The following is a 12,588-nucleotide window of genomic DNA, read 5'->3' on the forward strand; positions in this document are numbered from 1 at the left end:
AAATGCCCCTCTCAAAAATCTTTTAGCTGGGCACAGTGACTCACGCCTGCAATCCCAGCACTTTGGGAGGCCAAGGTGAGAGGACTGCCTGAGCTCAGGAGTTTGAGACCAGCCTGGACAACATGGGATGACCTCATCTCTACAATAAATCAAAACTAGCCGAGCAGGCCTGTTGTTCCAGTTACTTGAAAGGCTGAGGTGGAAGGATAACCTGAGCCGGGCAGGTTAAGGTTGTGGTGGCCATGACCATGCCACTGCACTCCAGCCTGGGAGACAAAGTGAGACTCTGACTCAAAGAAAAAAATTCTTTAAATTCCCTTCTCGCAGCTGGACACAGTGGCTCAAGCCTGTAATCCTAGCACTTTGGAAGGCCAAGGCGAGAGGAATGCCTGAGCCCACGGGTTCAAAACCAACCTGGGCAACATGGTGAGACCTCATCTCTACAATGTATCAGAATCGCCTGAGCCCAGGAGATCGACACTGGGGTGGCCGTGCGTGTACCACTGCCCTCCAGCCTGAGCAACAGAGTGAGTGAGACTAGGACTCAAAAAATAAATAAATAAATAAATACATTCCCCTTTTTCTTTTTAATTTTGGAAAAGAATTTTTTAAAAATAGTAAACTTTAATCACATGTTCTATTGCATTCTATTTATACTATCTTCCTCATAACATGCACACATTTAGACTCTTATAAATAAGAATTCTCTTCATAAATGCAATGCTACATTGTTAGAACAAATGCAAACTTGGATATACAAATACCACAGACCATCCAAATAGTAACAGAACTCTCAAGGCCCACTCCATCACTAGCATCTCTAAGATGTATTTTCCATATGCAATAGCCTGGTCTGAGGTTACTTCTTACCTGATAAATATCTAAGGCCTGCATTGCATATTTCACAAGTTTAATGTAAATCTGTGTCTCTTTGGGTTGTAACTGCTTGTTGGGAATGAACTGAGCTTCTGGAAAAGAGATAGCATATTAAGTTAACTCAAATCAACCCACTTTACAAAAAATGTCATTTTTCTAAATAATTTAAAAGCAGAATTACCACCAGGTGCTTTACATGATGTTATGCCCCACGTGATTGTCTTGACACCACAAACCAGGGTTTTTACCAAACTCCGGCAATCTGTGACTTGGAATGTCTGCTTGTCTTCCTTATCCTTTTCTCCTTGCTTCTCAAAGGGAGGCACAGGGGCTGGGGTTACAGGGGTGGCAGGGGTAGGGGGAGGGGGTGGAGGCTGGGCTGGGGTGGGGACGGGGGCTGGGGAGGGAGCAGGACCCGGAGCTGTGGGGGCAGTCGGCACCCCAGGCAGAGCTGCTTCCACAGCTCCAAGTTCTGACTGAGGCTTGCACTTCTTAAAAATGGCTGAGAGCTGGTACCGAGCAATGGTGTGGAACTTGAGAACAAAAACCTAATGGAAAGAGAAGTCAAGGGGAAGAAAACGATCATTCCTCTTCAGTAGCCCAAGCAATCCTTTCCAATGACAGAAAAATAAGATGTCACTGAAACCACCTGAAGAAGTCCTCCTTCTGTGTGAAGAGTCTGGTTCGAGAAGGCTGAGTGACTGACCTGATCAGCAGGGCCTGGATTTCACCCAGGACTGCAAGACTCATTCCTCCAGGGCCCTACCACCATACACTGTCCTTGGGAATTACACTTTACTCCTCACCTAGGTACTCACCCAGGTCTCCCCAGAGAGGTCCACGGCTTATTTAGCACTTAGCTACTATAACCTCAGAAATAACTCTCCCGATGACTTGCCAGGAAGTATACTAAGAGCATTATGAATTGTTCTATTTAAATCTCGTAGCACTCCTATAAACAAATACTATGATTATCCTTGGTTAAAAGACGAATAAACTGGCATAGAGAAGTTAAGCATCTCGCCTAAGCACACTTGGCTCATGAATAGGGGAGTTGGGATTTGAACCCAGGTAGTCTAACTCCTAGGATCAAGTTTGATGATAAAGCTACCCCATAAACTTGCCAGTACAACCCTTGGACAAATTTAGCAATGTGAAGGATAGAGCGCAGGATGCGCGAGGAAGAGTACAGGATGCATCACACGCTCAGAAGAGACAGTACCTCTAACATCCGCATCAGGACATCTCTCCCGTTGCCACTCTCCTGCTCACTCTTGGAGCGGATGCAATCTACCAGGTTAAGCAGGAGCTTGCAGGACATGGTCTGGATGCTGCTGGGCAGGGACTCGTCGTCAATGTTCTTGGCAAAGAGCTGGACGGCTAGGGAGAGGTCACTGAGGGGCAGGTGCTGACGAACATGGTGCACGAGGTCGGCCAGCGTGCTGTAGGCAAGGGGCCTGTGGGCAGAGACCCCACCCCAATGCTCATTACCACATAGCCACGCTTACAGGTCACTAATTCTGTCGCTCTCTGTCCCAGAACCACCACTGGGACGGCACAGCTATCTGGGATACATCTTATATGGTCCCTGTTTCTCCCATGTTACTCTCTCCTGATACATAACCAAAAGGCTCAAGTCTTGTCCTGATGCTGAAACCATTATTTTCCAAGTTAAAAGGTTAACTTTGAGCATGTCAAAGTTTCTAACAGACAGTGGCACATACAGGTAAACTGAGGAAAATATTACCAGCTCTGGGTTTTGTTGCTCAAAAATAAATACTGTATGTCAGCGAATACCTTGTATATTAGACAATTTTATAGCAATACAATAAAAATGCCTAGGCTATTAGTGACAAAAGTGAACCCCTGCCTTCATGAAGCTTATTTATAGCAGAAGAACACAAAAGTAAAGAAACAAATTAAACAAACTGGTAAGTGCTGGGGGAGATGTGAAAAATGGTATGTGAGAAAGGTCAGTGAGGAAACTACTCTTAGAGCGCAGGGAAAGTCCCTTTGAGATGTCCCTTTGAGGAGATGCTGAAGCTAAGACCTTAAGGAGAAAAACGGGCCCATATGGCAGAAATCCAGGGAAATTTCAAGATGGAGAAAACGAGAAAGACAAAGGCCCTGAGATGAAAACTGCCTAAAGTAGCTAAGGAGCTATAGGGGTCAACATGGCTGCAGCAGGTCAAGAAGGGGAACTGCAGGGACCAGCACGGCTGCACCAAATCAGAGAAGAAAAAGCAGGGAGGAAAGAGCAACACAAGAAAAATGCAGGACAGGGGCAGAGTCAAATCACACAGGGACTCAGTGCTCAAGAGTTTGTGTTTTGCCTAAGGGCAACAAAAAAAACCACTGGGGGTTTCAAGCAAGAATAACATAATATAATGTCCAATTCCAGGCAGGTTCAACCCCAACTTGTAAAGAATATCTTAATGTTTTATAATAATATTTTATACAGAAAACAGTGAGAAGTCTCCATCATATTCAAAGAATCCTGCACGTTTTTTAAAAGATCCATCATACCTCCCATATTAGAAAGAAAAAAATCACTACTTTTTTTTTTTTTAAGTCAGAGTATTTCTCTGCCACCCAGGCTGGAATGCTGAGACAGAAGGATCTCCTGAGCCCAGCAGGTCGAGGCTGCATTGGCTGGGAACGTGTCACTGCACTCCAGCCTGGGTAACAAAATGAGACTCCAACTCAAAAAAGGAAAAAGAAACAGTAACCATTATCACAATTACAGTTTTTTGGTTTCTTTTTAAGTATAAGGGGAAAAAAAACTAGAAGAAAATACACCAAAATGTTAGCAATGTTACTTGATCTCCCTAGCAAGATCAAAAGATTTTCTTCCCTTCTTTCTTGGCAACTTACCAAATATTATTATAACAAAAAAAGATGCATTATATAGAAAGCAAGAAAAAAAAAAACCCTGATAAAGTCAGATAAAAGTTATTTTTTTTTGAGTTGGAGTCTCACACTGGCGCCCAGACTGGAGTGCAGTGGCCACTCCCGGCCACAGCAGTCTCGACATGCTGGGCTCCGGCGATCCTTCCACCTCAGCCTTCCAAGTAGCTGGAACTACAGGCACGAACTACCACGCCCAGCTAATTTTTTTGATTTACTGTAGAGATGAGGTTTCGGCAAGTTGCCCAGGCGGGTCTCAAACCTGCGGGCTCAGGCAATCCACTCACCTTGGCCTCCCAAAGCACGGGATTACAGGCTGAGCCACCAAGCCTGGCCCAGATAAAAGTTTTACCAACAATTTAAATCATAACAATTACTATGATTTCTTTCTTTAAGCTAATTGGCACAAAAAAGCAATCTAAGGCCTTTCCGAATATCCTACAATCTAAATCCAAGGAGTGATTCAAGGCCCAAGAGCCAGCATTTGTTAAAACACTCATAACAATAAGTGGCAATCACAGCTGCCCCTGGCATTTCACTAACCAGTTATCATTTGTTTAACCTCGTACCTTAGAGTCTCTCGAGCAGTATATCCTGAGCCAATTAGTATGGATTCATCAAACAGCTTGTCCATGCAAGGAATGAACTCTAAAAGACAAATATCCATTGCACAGATCACAAACAAGACCAATTAAATATTAAATTACTTCACAGTGCTTTCACAATAATCATTCTGCACTCTGTTATGCATTTAGGCCTAATAGTGGCAGAGAGACCAGGAAGGTGCACATGCCATAAGTCAGTCATGTTACCTGTTGTCAAATTCGGCATCGGAGAATGAACTAAGAATAAGTGTGCTTCCTAATCCCTGGCAGAGACTTCGCTCCCAATACTTTACTGAAGGCACATTCCACTGTCCTTAAACACTACCACCACCTACCCAACAGTCTGGAGAATGGGAAAGAATTTCCTAAATGTCCTTTTATCTACTGCCCCAAAGTCACATTTCTTAAAAGGTTTCATGGTTAGTGATTATGAGGACATGAGAATGTCTCTCCATATAAAGGACAAAGGTCTAAGAATTTTTACAGTGTTCTCACAGTCATGGTCCCAGGTTATGATTCCCGATTCCTTCACGCAGGGAATCTAGAATCTCCCTAGGGCTCTGCTCTTGCTCTAATCCTGCAGGTGGAACCATCCCTAAACTTTCTCTCTGCTCCCCTGCAGGCCTGAACCTAACCAGGGTTCTACAGAAACTGCTGGTCATCACTTGAGGACAAGTCATACTTCTAAGGATGTGCAGATAGGGCAGTGGCAGCATTTCTAATTTCCCTTGGGAAACTCCAGGTACAAACGCCCCAAAGGATATTTAGAGTCTGGAATAAGCCTAATATAAGACCAGATTCAACAAGTCAAACAAAGTACATTTTCACCAGCACTACTGATGGTCAGAGACATGAAAGAAATGTGTACACTAAAGGGACACAATGGACATCCCTGGGTAACTTCCATAGGAAGGCAGCACAGCGATTAATGCCAAACGTAAGCAGTAATGAGCAGTCCCTTCTGAGGTCAGAGGAAGCATCCTCAGAGAAGTGGCCAAGAGGAAGGGGAGACAGAAAAATGCAAAGGGCTCAGACACCAAATCATGGAAGACTGACTAAGGGATGAGTCTAAATTCATGTACAGGGAGAATTAAGAGAAATTAAATGGGAGGATCACTGGTTTCCAGATCCTCTCCAGGATCTAAAATTAGAATGTTTAAGAAAATGCAGAACTTGTTAAATAGTTGGGTTTTCTCAAACCACTGGCTCTTCAGAATTAATGCAAATGAGTTACTATTTGATACAATATCACATGCCAAAAAAAGTAAGACTAACAGAAAATGTTTTAGTGGATGTGGAAATTTTAACCATAACATACACTTATGGTTAAAATTTAACATGATTATTTAAATGTTTCTTTCAATCAAAATTTTTTTGAGATATGATGCTGTTACCTATTTAAGTCCCAGGAACTACTATGGGCCCCAAAACAAAGTGCCCAATAATATTTTGTCTAAAAATAAAAAAATTAAAAATTAAAAAAAAAACTCAAGCCAACCAGTAAAGAGTGTTAAAAATAATAATAATACCTCTTTCCCTAAGCGGCCTGAGGTGACTCGCCAGGATGGTCTGCTATTTGCTCAACCCGGAGAACCCCACGAAGTCGTGCAAGTCCCGAGGCTCCAATCTGTGCGTTCACTTCAAGAACACCCGAGAAACTGCGCAGGGCATGCACATACAAAAAGCCACCAAGTACCTGAAAGATGTCACCTTACAGAAACCGTGTGTGCCATTCCGCCGCTACAACGGTGGAGTTGGAAGGTGTGCCCAGGCCAAACAGTGGGGCTGGACACAGGGTCGGTGGCCCAAAAAGAGTGCTGAGTTTTTGCTGCACGTGCTTAAAAATGCAGAGAGTAATGCTGAGCTTAAGGGCTTAGATGTTGCTTCTCTGGTCATTGAGCATATCCAGGTGAACAAAGCCCCTAAGATGCGCCGCCGGACGTACCGGGCTCATGGTCGGATCAACGCTTACATGAGCTCCCCCTAGATTGTTCCTAAGCCAGAGGAGGAGGTTGCACAGAAGAAAAAGATATCCCAGAAGAAACTGAAGAAACAAAAACTTATGGCACAGGAATAAATTCAGCATGAAATAAATGCAGATAAAAATGAAAGAAAAAAAATAATAATAATAAATCAAAGACTCTAAAGCTGACTCCAACAAATCTAACATGATCAAACCTTCAAGAGTAGCACCTTGGGTACACAGCAATCTCAGCAAGCTAGAGTTAACACAGATTAAAACCAAGCCCTCTGCCTCAGATGGGGCCTGCTTGTGCAGTGTTGAGGAAAGGTGAACTGGTAAGGATGAGCAAGGTTTTTAATCCATCAGCAAGTGAACAAGCAGAAGCCTCCTGCTACACAGGTCCCCACCACACCTCTAAATCCTTCTTACTCACATGGCAGGAGTACTGGAAAGGTAATCTGACAGGGCACTTGGCCTAACTCATCCACTTCAGTAAAGAAATTACAAAATATGCCATTTTAACTTCTGTTCAGATATTGTTCGCAGATGAACACATAGGAAAAACCAGACAGCAAAGGAAAATCTTACTAAGCAGGTCACAGTTGTCACTTGGCTCTGGAGGTGAGCAGGGGCTATGAGCACTAGCAATGTCTACTCCTCAATCTGGGTGAGGTTCAGGCAGGTGATTTTCTGTAAGTTTTGGTGAAATTGTACATTTCTTTTGTGCACTTCACTATATGTGCTGAATTTCCCAAAAATGATTTTTTAAATGTCTATATTCTTTTCAGCTATTATCCACATGCAATAGTCACACTATAATTTTATCTCACTAGCACAAAAATACTTGCGTTTTACTGTATTAACACAAGCTGTACCTTTCCTCCCAAGTTCAAACACTATGTATAGAGGCCCAATCTCTGTTTCAATGTATACTCTGGTGGGAAATAAAATACTTCTTATGAAAAGTTACTGAGAAAAATGAGTATCATCTCTAAACAATTAGGATGTAACTTCAATCTAACATTTTGGACATATCAAAAATTAAAGTATTAAAAGATTATAAATCAGTATGATTGACAGAAAAATATAATCATGAGATAAGCAAAAAGCAAGTATCAGTCTTGTGTCTAAAAACAGAAGCAATTTGCCATTTTCACAACATGGAGAATAAAAAGTTTTTTGCTCACCTTTTAAAGATTGTTAGCTGTGAGTGCGTAAGCAAATGGCTATTTGGAATTTCTAAGATAATGCAGTCAAAGACAGAAAAGCACCAAGAGCTACTTAGAACAGAAACTATGCCAAGGAAATAATCACACTAATTATGAGACTGTTGAGAAGATAAAGGGAGAACCTGTAGCTAGGCAGAAAGAAAGAGGCAGGCAATCAGAGAGAGGAAGGCAGAGAGGAAGAGAAAAGCGAGGAAAGAACAAACCCAAGACAGTGATGAAGAAAGCAAGGACACATGGCCATTTAGCAGCACGACTGTGGAGGATCAGCTGAGTCCCCTAAAGACGGCAACAAGACTCATGCTAGCATTCAAGACAAGACAGGATGGACATACGGTTTCTCAGCTCTGTGGTGAGAATGTGTTTTGCAGCAATCAAAAGCTCCTTTCTGAGGTGTGCAGTCTCTGCTGGACAATTTGAAAGTAACTGCAGCATTCCTTTCACCATCTGCTGAGAGTACTTAGTCACCAACTCCTGTAAAAATAAGGAGTTAAATAACAGTTACACTGACAGGTAAGTGTTAAGAAAAGTCCAAATTTTATTAGCTTTTTAAACATTCAGTAAAACTAAATTTGACTCAAATGATCCTCATAAAGCCACAGACCTACTAAACAAATAATACCCAAAAAGTTTTAAGAGTTGAATGAGTATGTCTGTATATATACAATGACAAACTGGAAGGATGGATAGCACATAAATAGTAGTTTATTTTACACAGTGGGACTGCAGGTGTCTTCTTTGTACTTTTCTCTATGTTCTCAACTTTCAACAGTGAGTATGTATTATTTCACTATTGGGGGAAGGGAACAACTAAACACTGAAAGATTTCTTTAAAGTAAATTATGAGACGGTAGCTAGGCAGAGAGAGAGAGGCAGGCAATCAGAGAGAGAAGAAGGCAGACAGGCAGAGAAAAGGGAGGAAAGAATAAGCCCAAGACAGCGATGAAGAAAGCAAGGCCACATGGCCATTTAGCAGCACGACCGTGGAGTGTCAGCTGAGCCCCCTAAAGATGGCAACAGGAATCATGCTAGCACTCAAGATAAGACAGGCTGGAAAGATCACAACTATACATGAAAAGCAAAAAAGGAAACCACTGTATAGGCACCTTTTAAAAAGGATCCAAAACTTCCTGATCAGTTTTATTTGATAATGTCTTTTAAGTTTCAATCTTTCCATACCTCTTCGCCATAACACACAACTACTAACAGCAAAAGTCAAGGAATCAAACATGTCCACACAAAAATATGCATGCAGATGTTTATAGTGGCTTTACTTATAATGGCAACAATAAAAGAAGCAAATCCATAAAAACAAAGTACATTAGTGGTTGCAGGGACACACGCATAAAAGTGATTGCTGAACGGTACACGGTTTTTTCAAGGATGAAGAAATGGTTCTAAATTGGGTAGTGGTGATAGTGATATAAAAAACACTGAATTGTATGCTTAAAGAGGGTGAAATTTATGACAGGTAAAGTACATTTCAATGCATGTAAAAATTGGTTTTTGTTTGTTTGTTTGTTTTTGAGTTGGAGTCTCACTCTGTTGCCCAGACTGGAGTGCAGTGGCCGCTCCTGGCCACCGCAGCCTCAACCTGCTGGGCTCCGGTGATCCTTCCGCCTCAGCCTTCAGAGTAGCCGGAATTACAGGTGCGCATTACCTCGCCCGGCTAATTTTTTTATTTTATTGTAGAGATGAGGTCTTGCCTGTCCAGACGGGTCTCGAACCCATGGGCTCGGGCAATCCACTCACCTCAGCCTCCCAAAGGTGCGGGATTACAGGCTGAGCCACTGAGTCCGGATAAAATTGTTTATTAAAAAACTGGAAATGAGCCGGGCACGGTGGCTCAGCCTGTAATCCCGCGCCTTTGGGAGGCTGAGGTGAGTGGATTGCCTGAGCCCGCGGGTTTGAGACCCGCCTGGGCAACAAGACCTCATCTCTACAATAAATCAAAAAAATCAGCTGGGCGTAGTAGCGCATGCCTGTAATTCTGGTTACTTGGAAGGCTGATGCGGAAGGATCGCCGGAGCCCAGCAGGTCGAGGCTGCGGTGGCCGGGAGCGGCCACTGCACTCCAGTCTGGGCGACAGAGTGAGACTCCCAACTCAAAAAAAAAAAACTGGAAACGGCCGGGCTCTGTGGCTCAGTCTGTAATCCCAGCACTTTGGAAGACTGAGGCGAGTGGATTGCCTGAACCCGCAGGTTCGAGACCCGCCTGGGCAACTTGGCGAGACTTTATCTCTACAACAAAAATTAGCCGAGTATGGTAGCGCGTGCCTGTAGTTCCGGCTACTTGGAAGGCTAAGGTGGAAGGATCGCCAGAGCCCAGGAGGTCCAGGCTGCGGTGACCAGGAGCATGCCACTGCACCCCAGTCTGGGCAACAGAGTAAGACTCCAACTCAAAAAAAAAACAAAACCTGGAAACAATCCAAATGCTCACCAGCTGGTGAAAAAATAAACACACCATGATATACAGCCATACAATGAAATTCTACTGGACTGAACTGGGTTCCCCTAAAATCCCTACGTTAAAGCCCTAACCTCCCTGTGTGGCTGTATCTGGACAAAGGATCTTTAGGAGGTGATTAAAGTTTAGTAAGGTCATAAGGGTAGAACTCTAATCTGACAGGATCCTGGCCTTGTAAGAGAAGGAAGAGACAGCAATCACTCTCTCTTCTCACTATGTGAGAACACAGTAGGAAGGCAGCTATCTGTAAGCCAGGAAAAAAACCCTCATAAGAAATCAAAACAAGCTGGGCTCAGTGGCTCAGCCTGTAATTTCGCGCCTTTGGGAGGCTGAGGTGAGTGGATTGCCTGAGCCTGCGGGTTCAAGACCAGCCTGGGCAGCGAGACCTCATCTATACAATAAATCAAAAAATAAGCCGGGTGTGGTAGCACAAGCCTGTAGTTCCAGCTACTTGGAAGGCGGAGGTGGAAGGATTGCCGGAGCCCAGCAGGTTAAGGCTGCGGTGGCCGGAAGCAGCCACTGCACTCCAGTCTGGGCAACAGAGTGAGACTCCAACTCAAAAAAAAAAAAAAGAAATCAAAACCTTGATCTTGGATTTCCAGCCTCCAGAACTGTAAGAAAATAAACTGCTGTTGTTTAAGCCACCTAGTCTATGATACTCTCCTAAGGCTTCCAAGCACACAAAGACAACTACTCTGCAATAAAAACTAATGAACTACCAATAAAATAACAAGGATGAATCTCAGCATTAGTGCTAAGTGAAAGAAGACAGACTCAAAAGACTATATATACTGTACACTGCATACTTCCATTTATACGACATTCTGGAAAAGATATAACTATAGAGACAGAAAATAAATCAGTATTTGCCAGGGACTAGAGGTGGGAGGAAGACATTTTGATGTGCTGGTGATTAGTGACTATAACCATTTGTCAACTTATAGAACTGTAAATCTATAAAAGGTAAATTTTATTGTATGTAAATTTTATACCATAAACCAAGAACACTGGTAGAAACTTTTAATTTTTTTAATTAAAAAAAAAAAAAGAATTATATCTAGTAAACCTGACATAAAGCAAGTCAGTAACCTTACCTGGTAAATTCTGATGATATAAGCTAAAAATGACAATGTTTTAATCTGAGCAGCAATGAAGTCAGCATACAACTCCTTGTTGTAAAGCTTATGTTGCCTGAATGAGAAGTGAATAAAATGTACGATATTAGCACTCACTTTGGGTTAACGTTAGTATTAATAAAAAGGCCATAACAATTACTAAGCCCAAGATTATTTGACTTCTACACAGACCAGAAAAACACAGCAGTAACAGTAAATGCTTCTGTACTTTTATGCAGTTCCAAATTACATAAAGGACTTAAGGGCAACAAATCAAACAGTTCTCCAAACCATTCCATTGCAGTTACAATATGAATCCCATTAAACCAAAGCTAGGCTGACCTACACAGCTAGCAAAAGGAACTAGTGTACCACTGGCTCAATGCAAGAAGACCCTTTACTAGGACTATGGGAGTGGTCAGAGATGCTCCTCCTCAGATCCTACCCTCAAATGACTCTGCCAGATAGACTCCAAGTCAAGAGAGAAAATGAAAATGGTCTTAGGAAAAATGCTAGGGAAAGGTTTCACTGGCAGGATTCAAAGGATGAGTACAGCCTATCCAGAGATTAAGGGTGATAGATAAGGGGGAACCAAAGGAGTAAAGAACATTCTAGTACTCATGCTGAAAGGAACAGCAAGAACACAGAACAGACTTTAAGGTAAGAAAGGTTTGGATATCCCAAAGCTATCAGTGAGCATAGCACTGCCTGATATTTCTGCCGTACAAGATACCAAAAACCAAGATATCGTCTCCTACTTTTCAAATAAAGAGCTAAAATAACTATCATCATTGAAGCACAAGTTCAGAAAGTCAAAAATGCATACAACTTTACTGAAACAGTACCACTTCCAATTTTCATGTCCTAAAAATGACAATACCAAGTGTATTTATACTTGGAATCAAAGCACTGTGGCAGCCAGCTACAGTGACAACTCACCTAGCTTGTGCAGACACCTGAATTGCAATGGTATTCATGATCAAGGGCACAAATTCAGCAACGACATTGTGGATATTCAGTTTGTAGAGCTAAAAGCAAACATATCAGATTTTCATGCCTCTACACTCTGCTACAGCAAAGTAATTTGGCATCCCAAAGACCCATTACATTAGTTAGCATGTGTGTACTACACAAATCTTTTTGTGACAGAAAACTAGATGTCAATTTTGTCACAAAGTAAGAAGCCAAAAACTCATGAAACTAATCAGCAATGCACATACCTGATACATTAAAACAACAATAATGGGCAATTCTGCCAACACTTTCAGAGAAAGTGATCCTCTTGGAATGATGGAATGCTAGAAGACAGAAATAGGTCAGACCATAGTTACTACTGTGGCATTTCAAATACCCCACCAGCCGGGCTCGGTGGCTCAGCCTGTAATCCCAGCACTTTGGGAGGCTGAGGTGAGTGGATTGCCTGAGCCCGC

General features: G+C 42.5%; 1 protein-coding gene and 1 pseudogene across 4 annotated transcripts in view; one reads left to right on the top strand and one right to left on the bottom strand.

Moving 5' to 3' along the window:
- Positions 1-12,588, bottom strand: part of TRRAP (transformation/transcription domain associated protein) — a 147,276-nt gene that overhangs the window by 115,948 nt on the left and 18,740 nt on the right. For all 3 annotated transcript variants that reach the window (XM_021706379.1, XM_021706378.1, XM_008072896.2), the window contains exons 8-15: positions 12,379-12,456; positions 12,098-12,186; positions 11,138-11,234; positions 7,913-8,051; positions 4,353-4,431; positions 2,099-2,333; positions 1,058-1,424; positions 871-968 (exon numbers count right to left, since the gene is read on the bottom strand). In XM_021706379.1, coding sequence (XP_021562054.1) covers positions 871-968; positions 1,058-1,424; positions 2,099-2,333; positions 4,353-4,431; positions 7,913-8,051; positions 11,138-11,234; positions 12,098-12,186; positions 12,379-12,456 — 1,182 coding nt within the window. The remainder of the gene's footprint in view (positions 1-870; positions 969-1,057; positions 1,425-2,098; positions 2,334-4,352; positions 4,432-7,912; positions 8,052-11,137; positions 11,235-12,097; positions 12,187-12,378; positions 12,457-12,588) is intronic.
- On the top strand, positions 5,953-6,493 carry LOC103275497 (annotated as a pseudogene). Its single transcript, XR_505315.1, has one exon. The product of XR_505315.1 is annotated as a 60S ribosomal protein L17 pseudogene (transcript).

This window comes from Carlito syrichta, unplaced genomic scaffold, assembly GCF_000164805.1.
Source record: "Carlito syrichta isolate Samal-C Ts95f unplaced genomic scaffold, Tarsius_syrichta-2.0.1 Scaffold315497, whole genome shotgun sequence".
Lineage (NCBI taxonomy): Eukaryota > Metazoa > Chordata > Mammalia > Primates > Tarsiidae > Carlito > Carlito syrichta.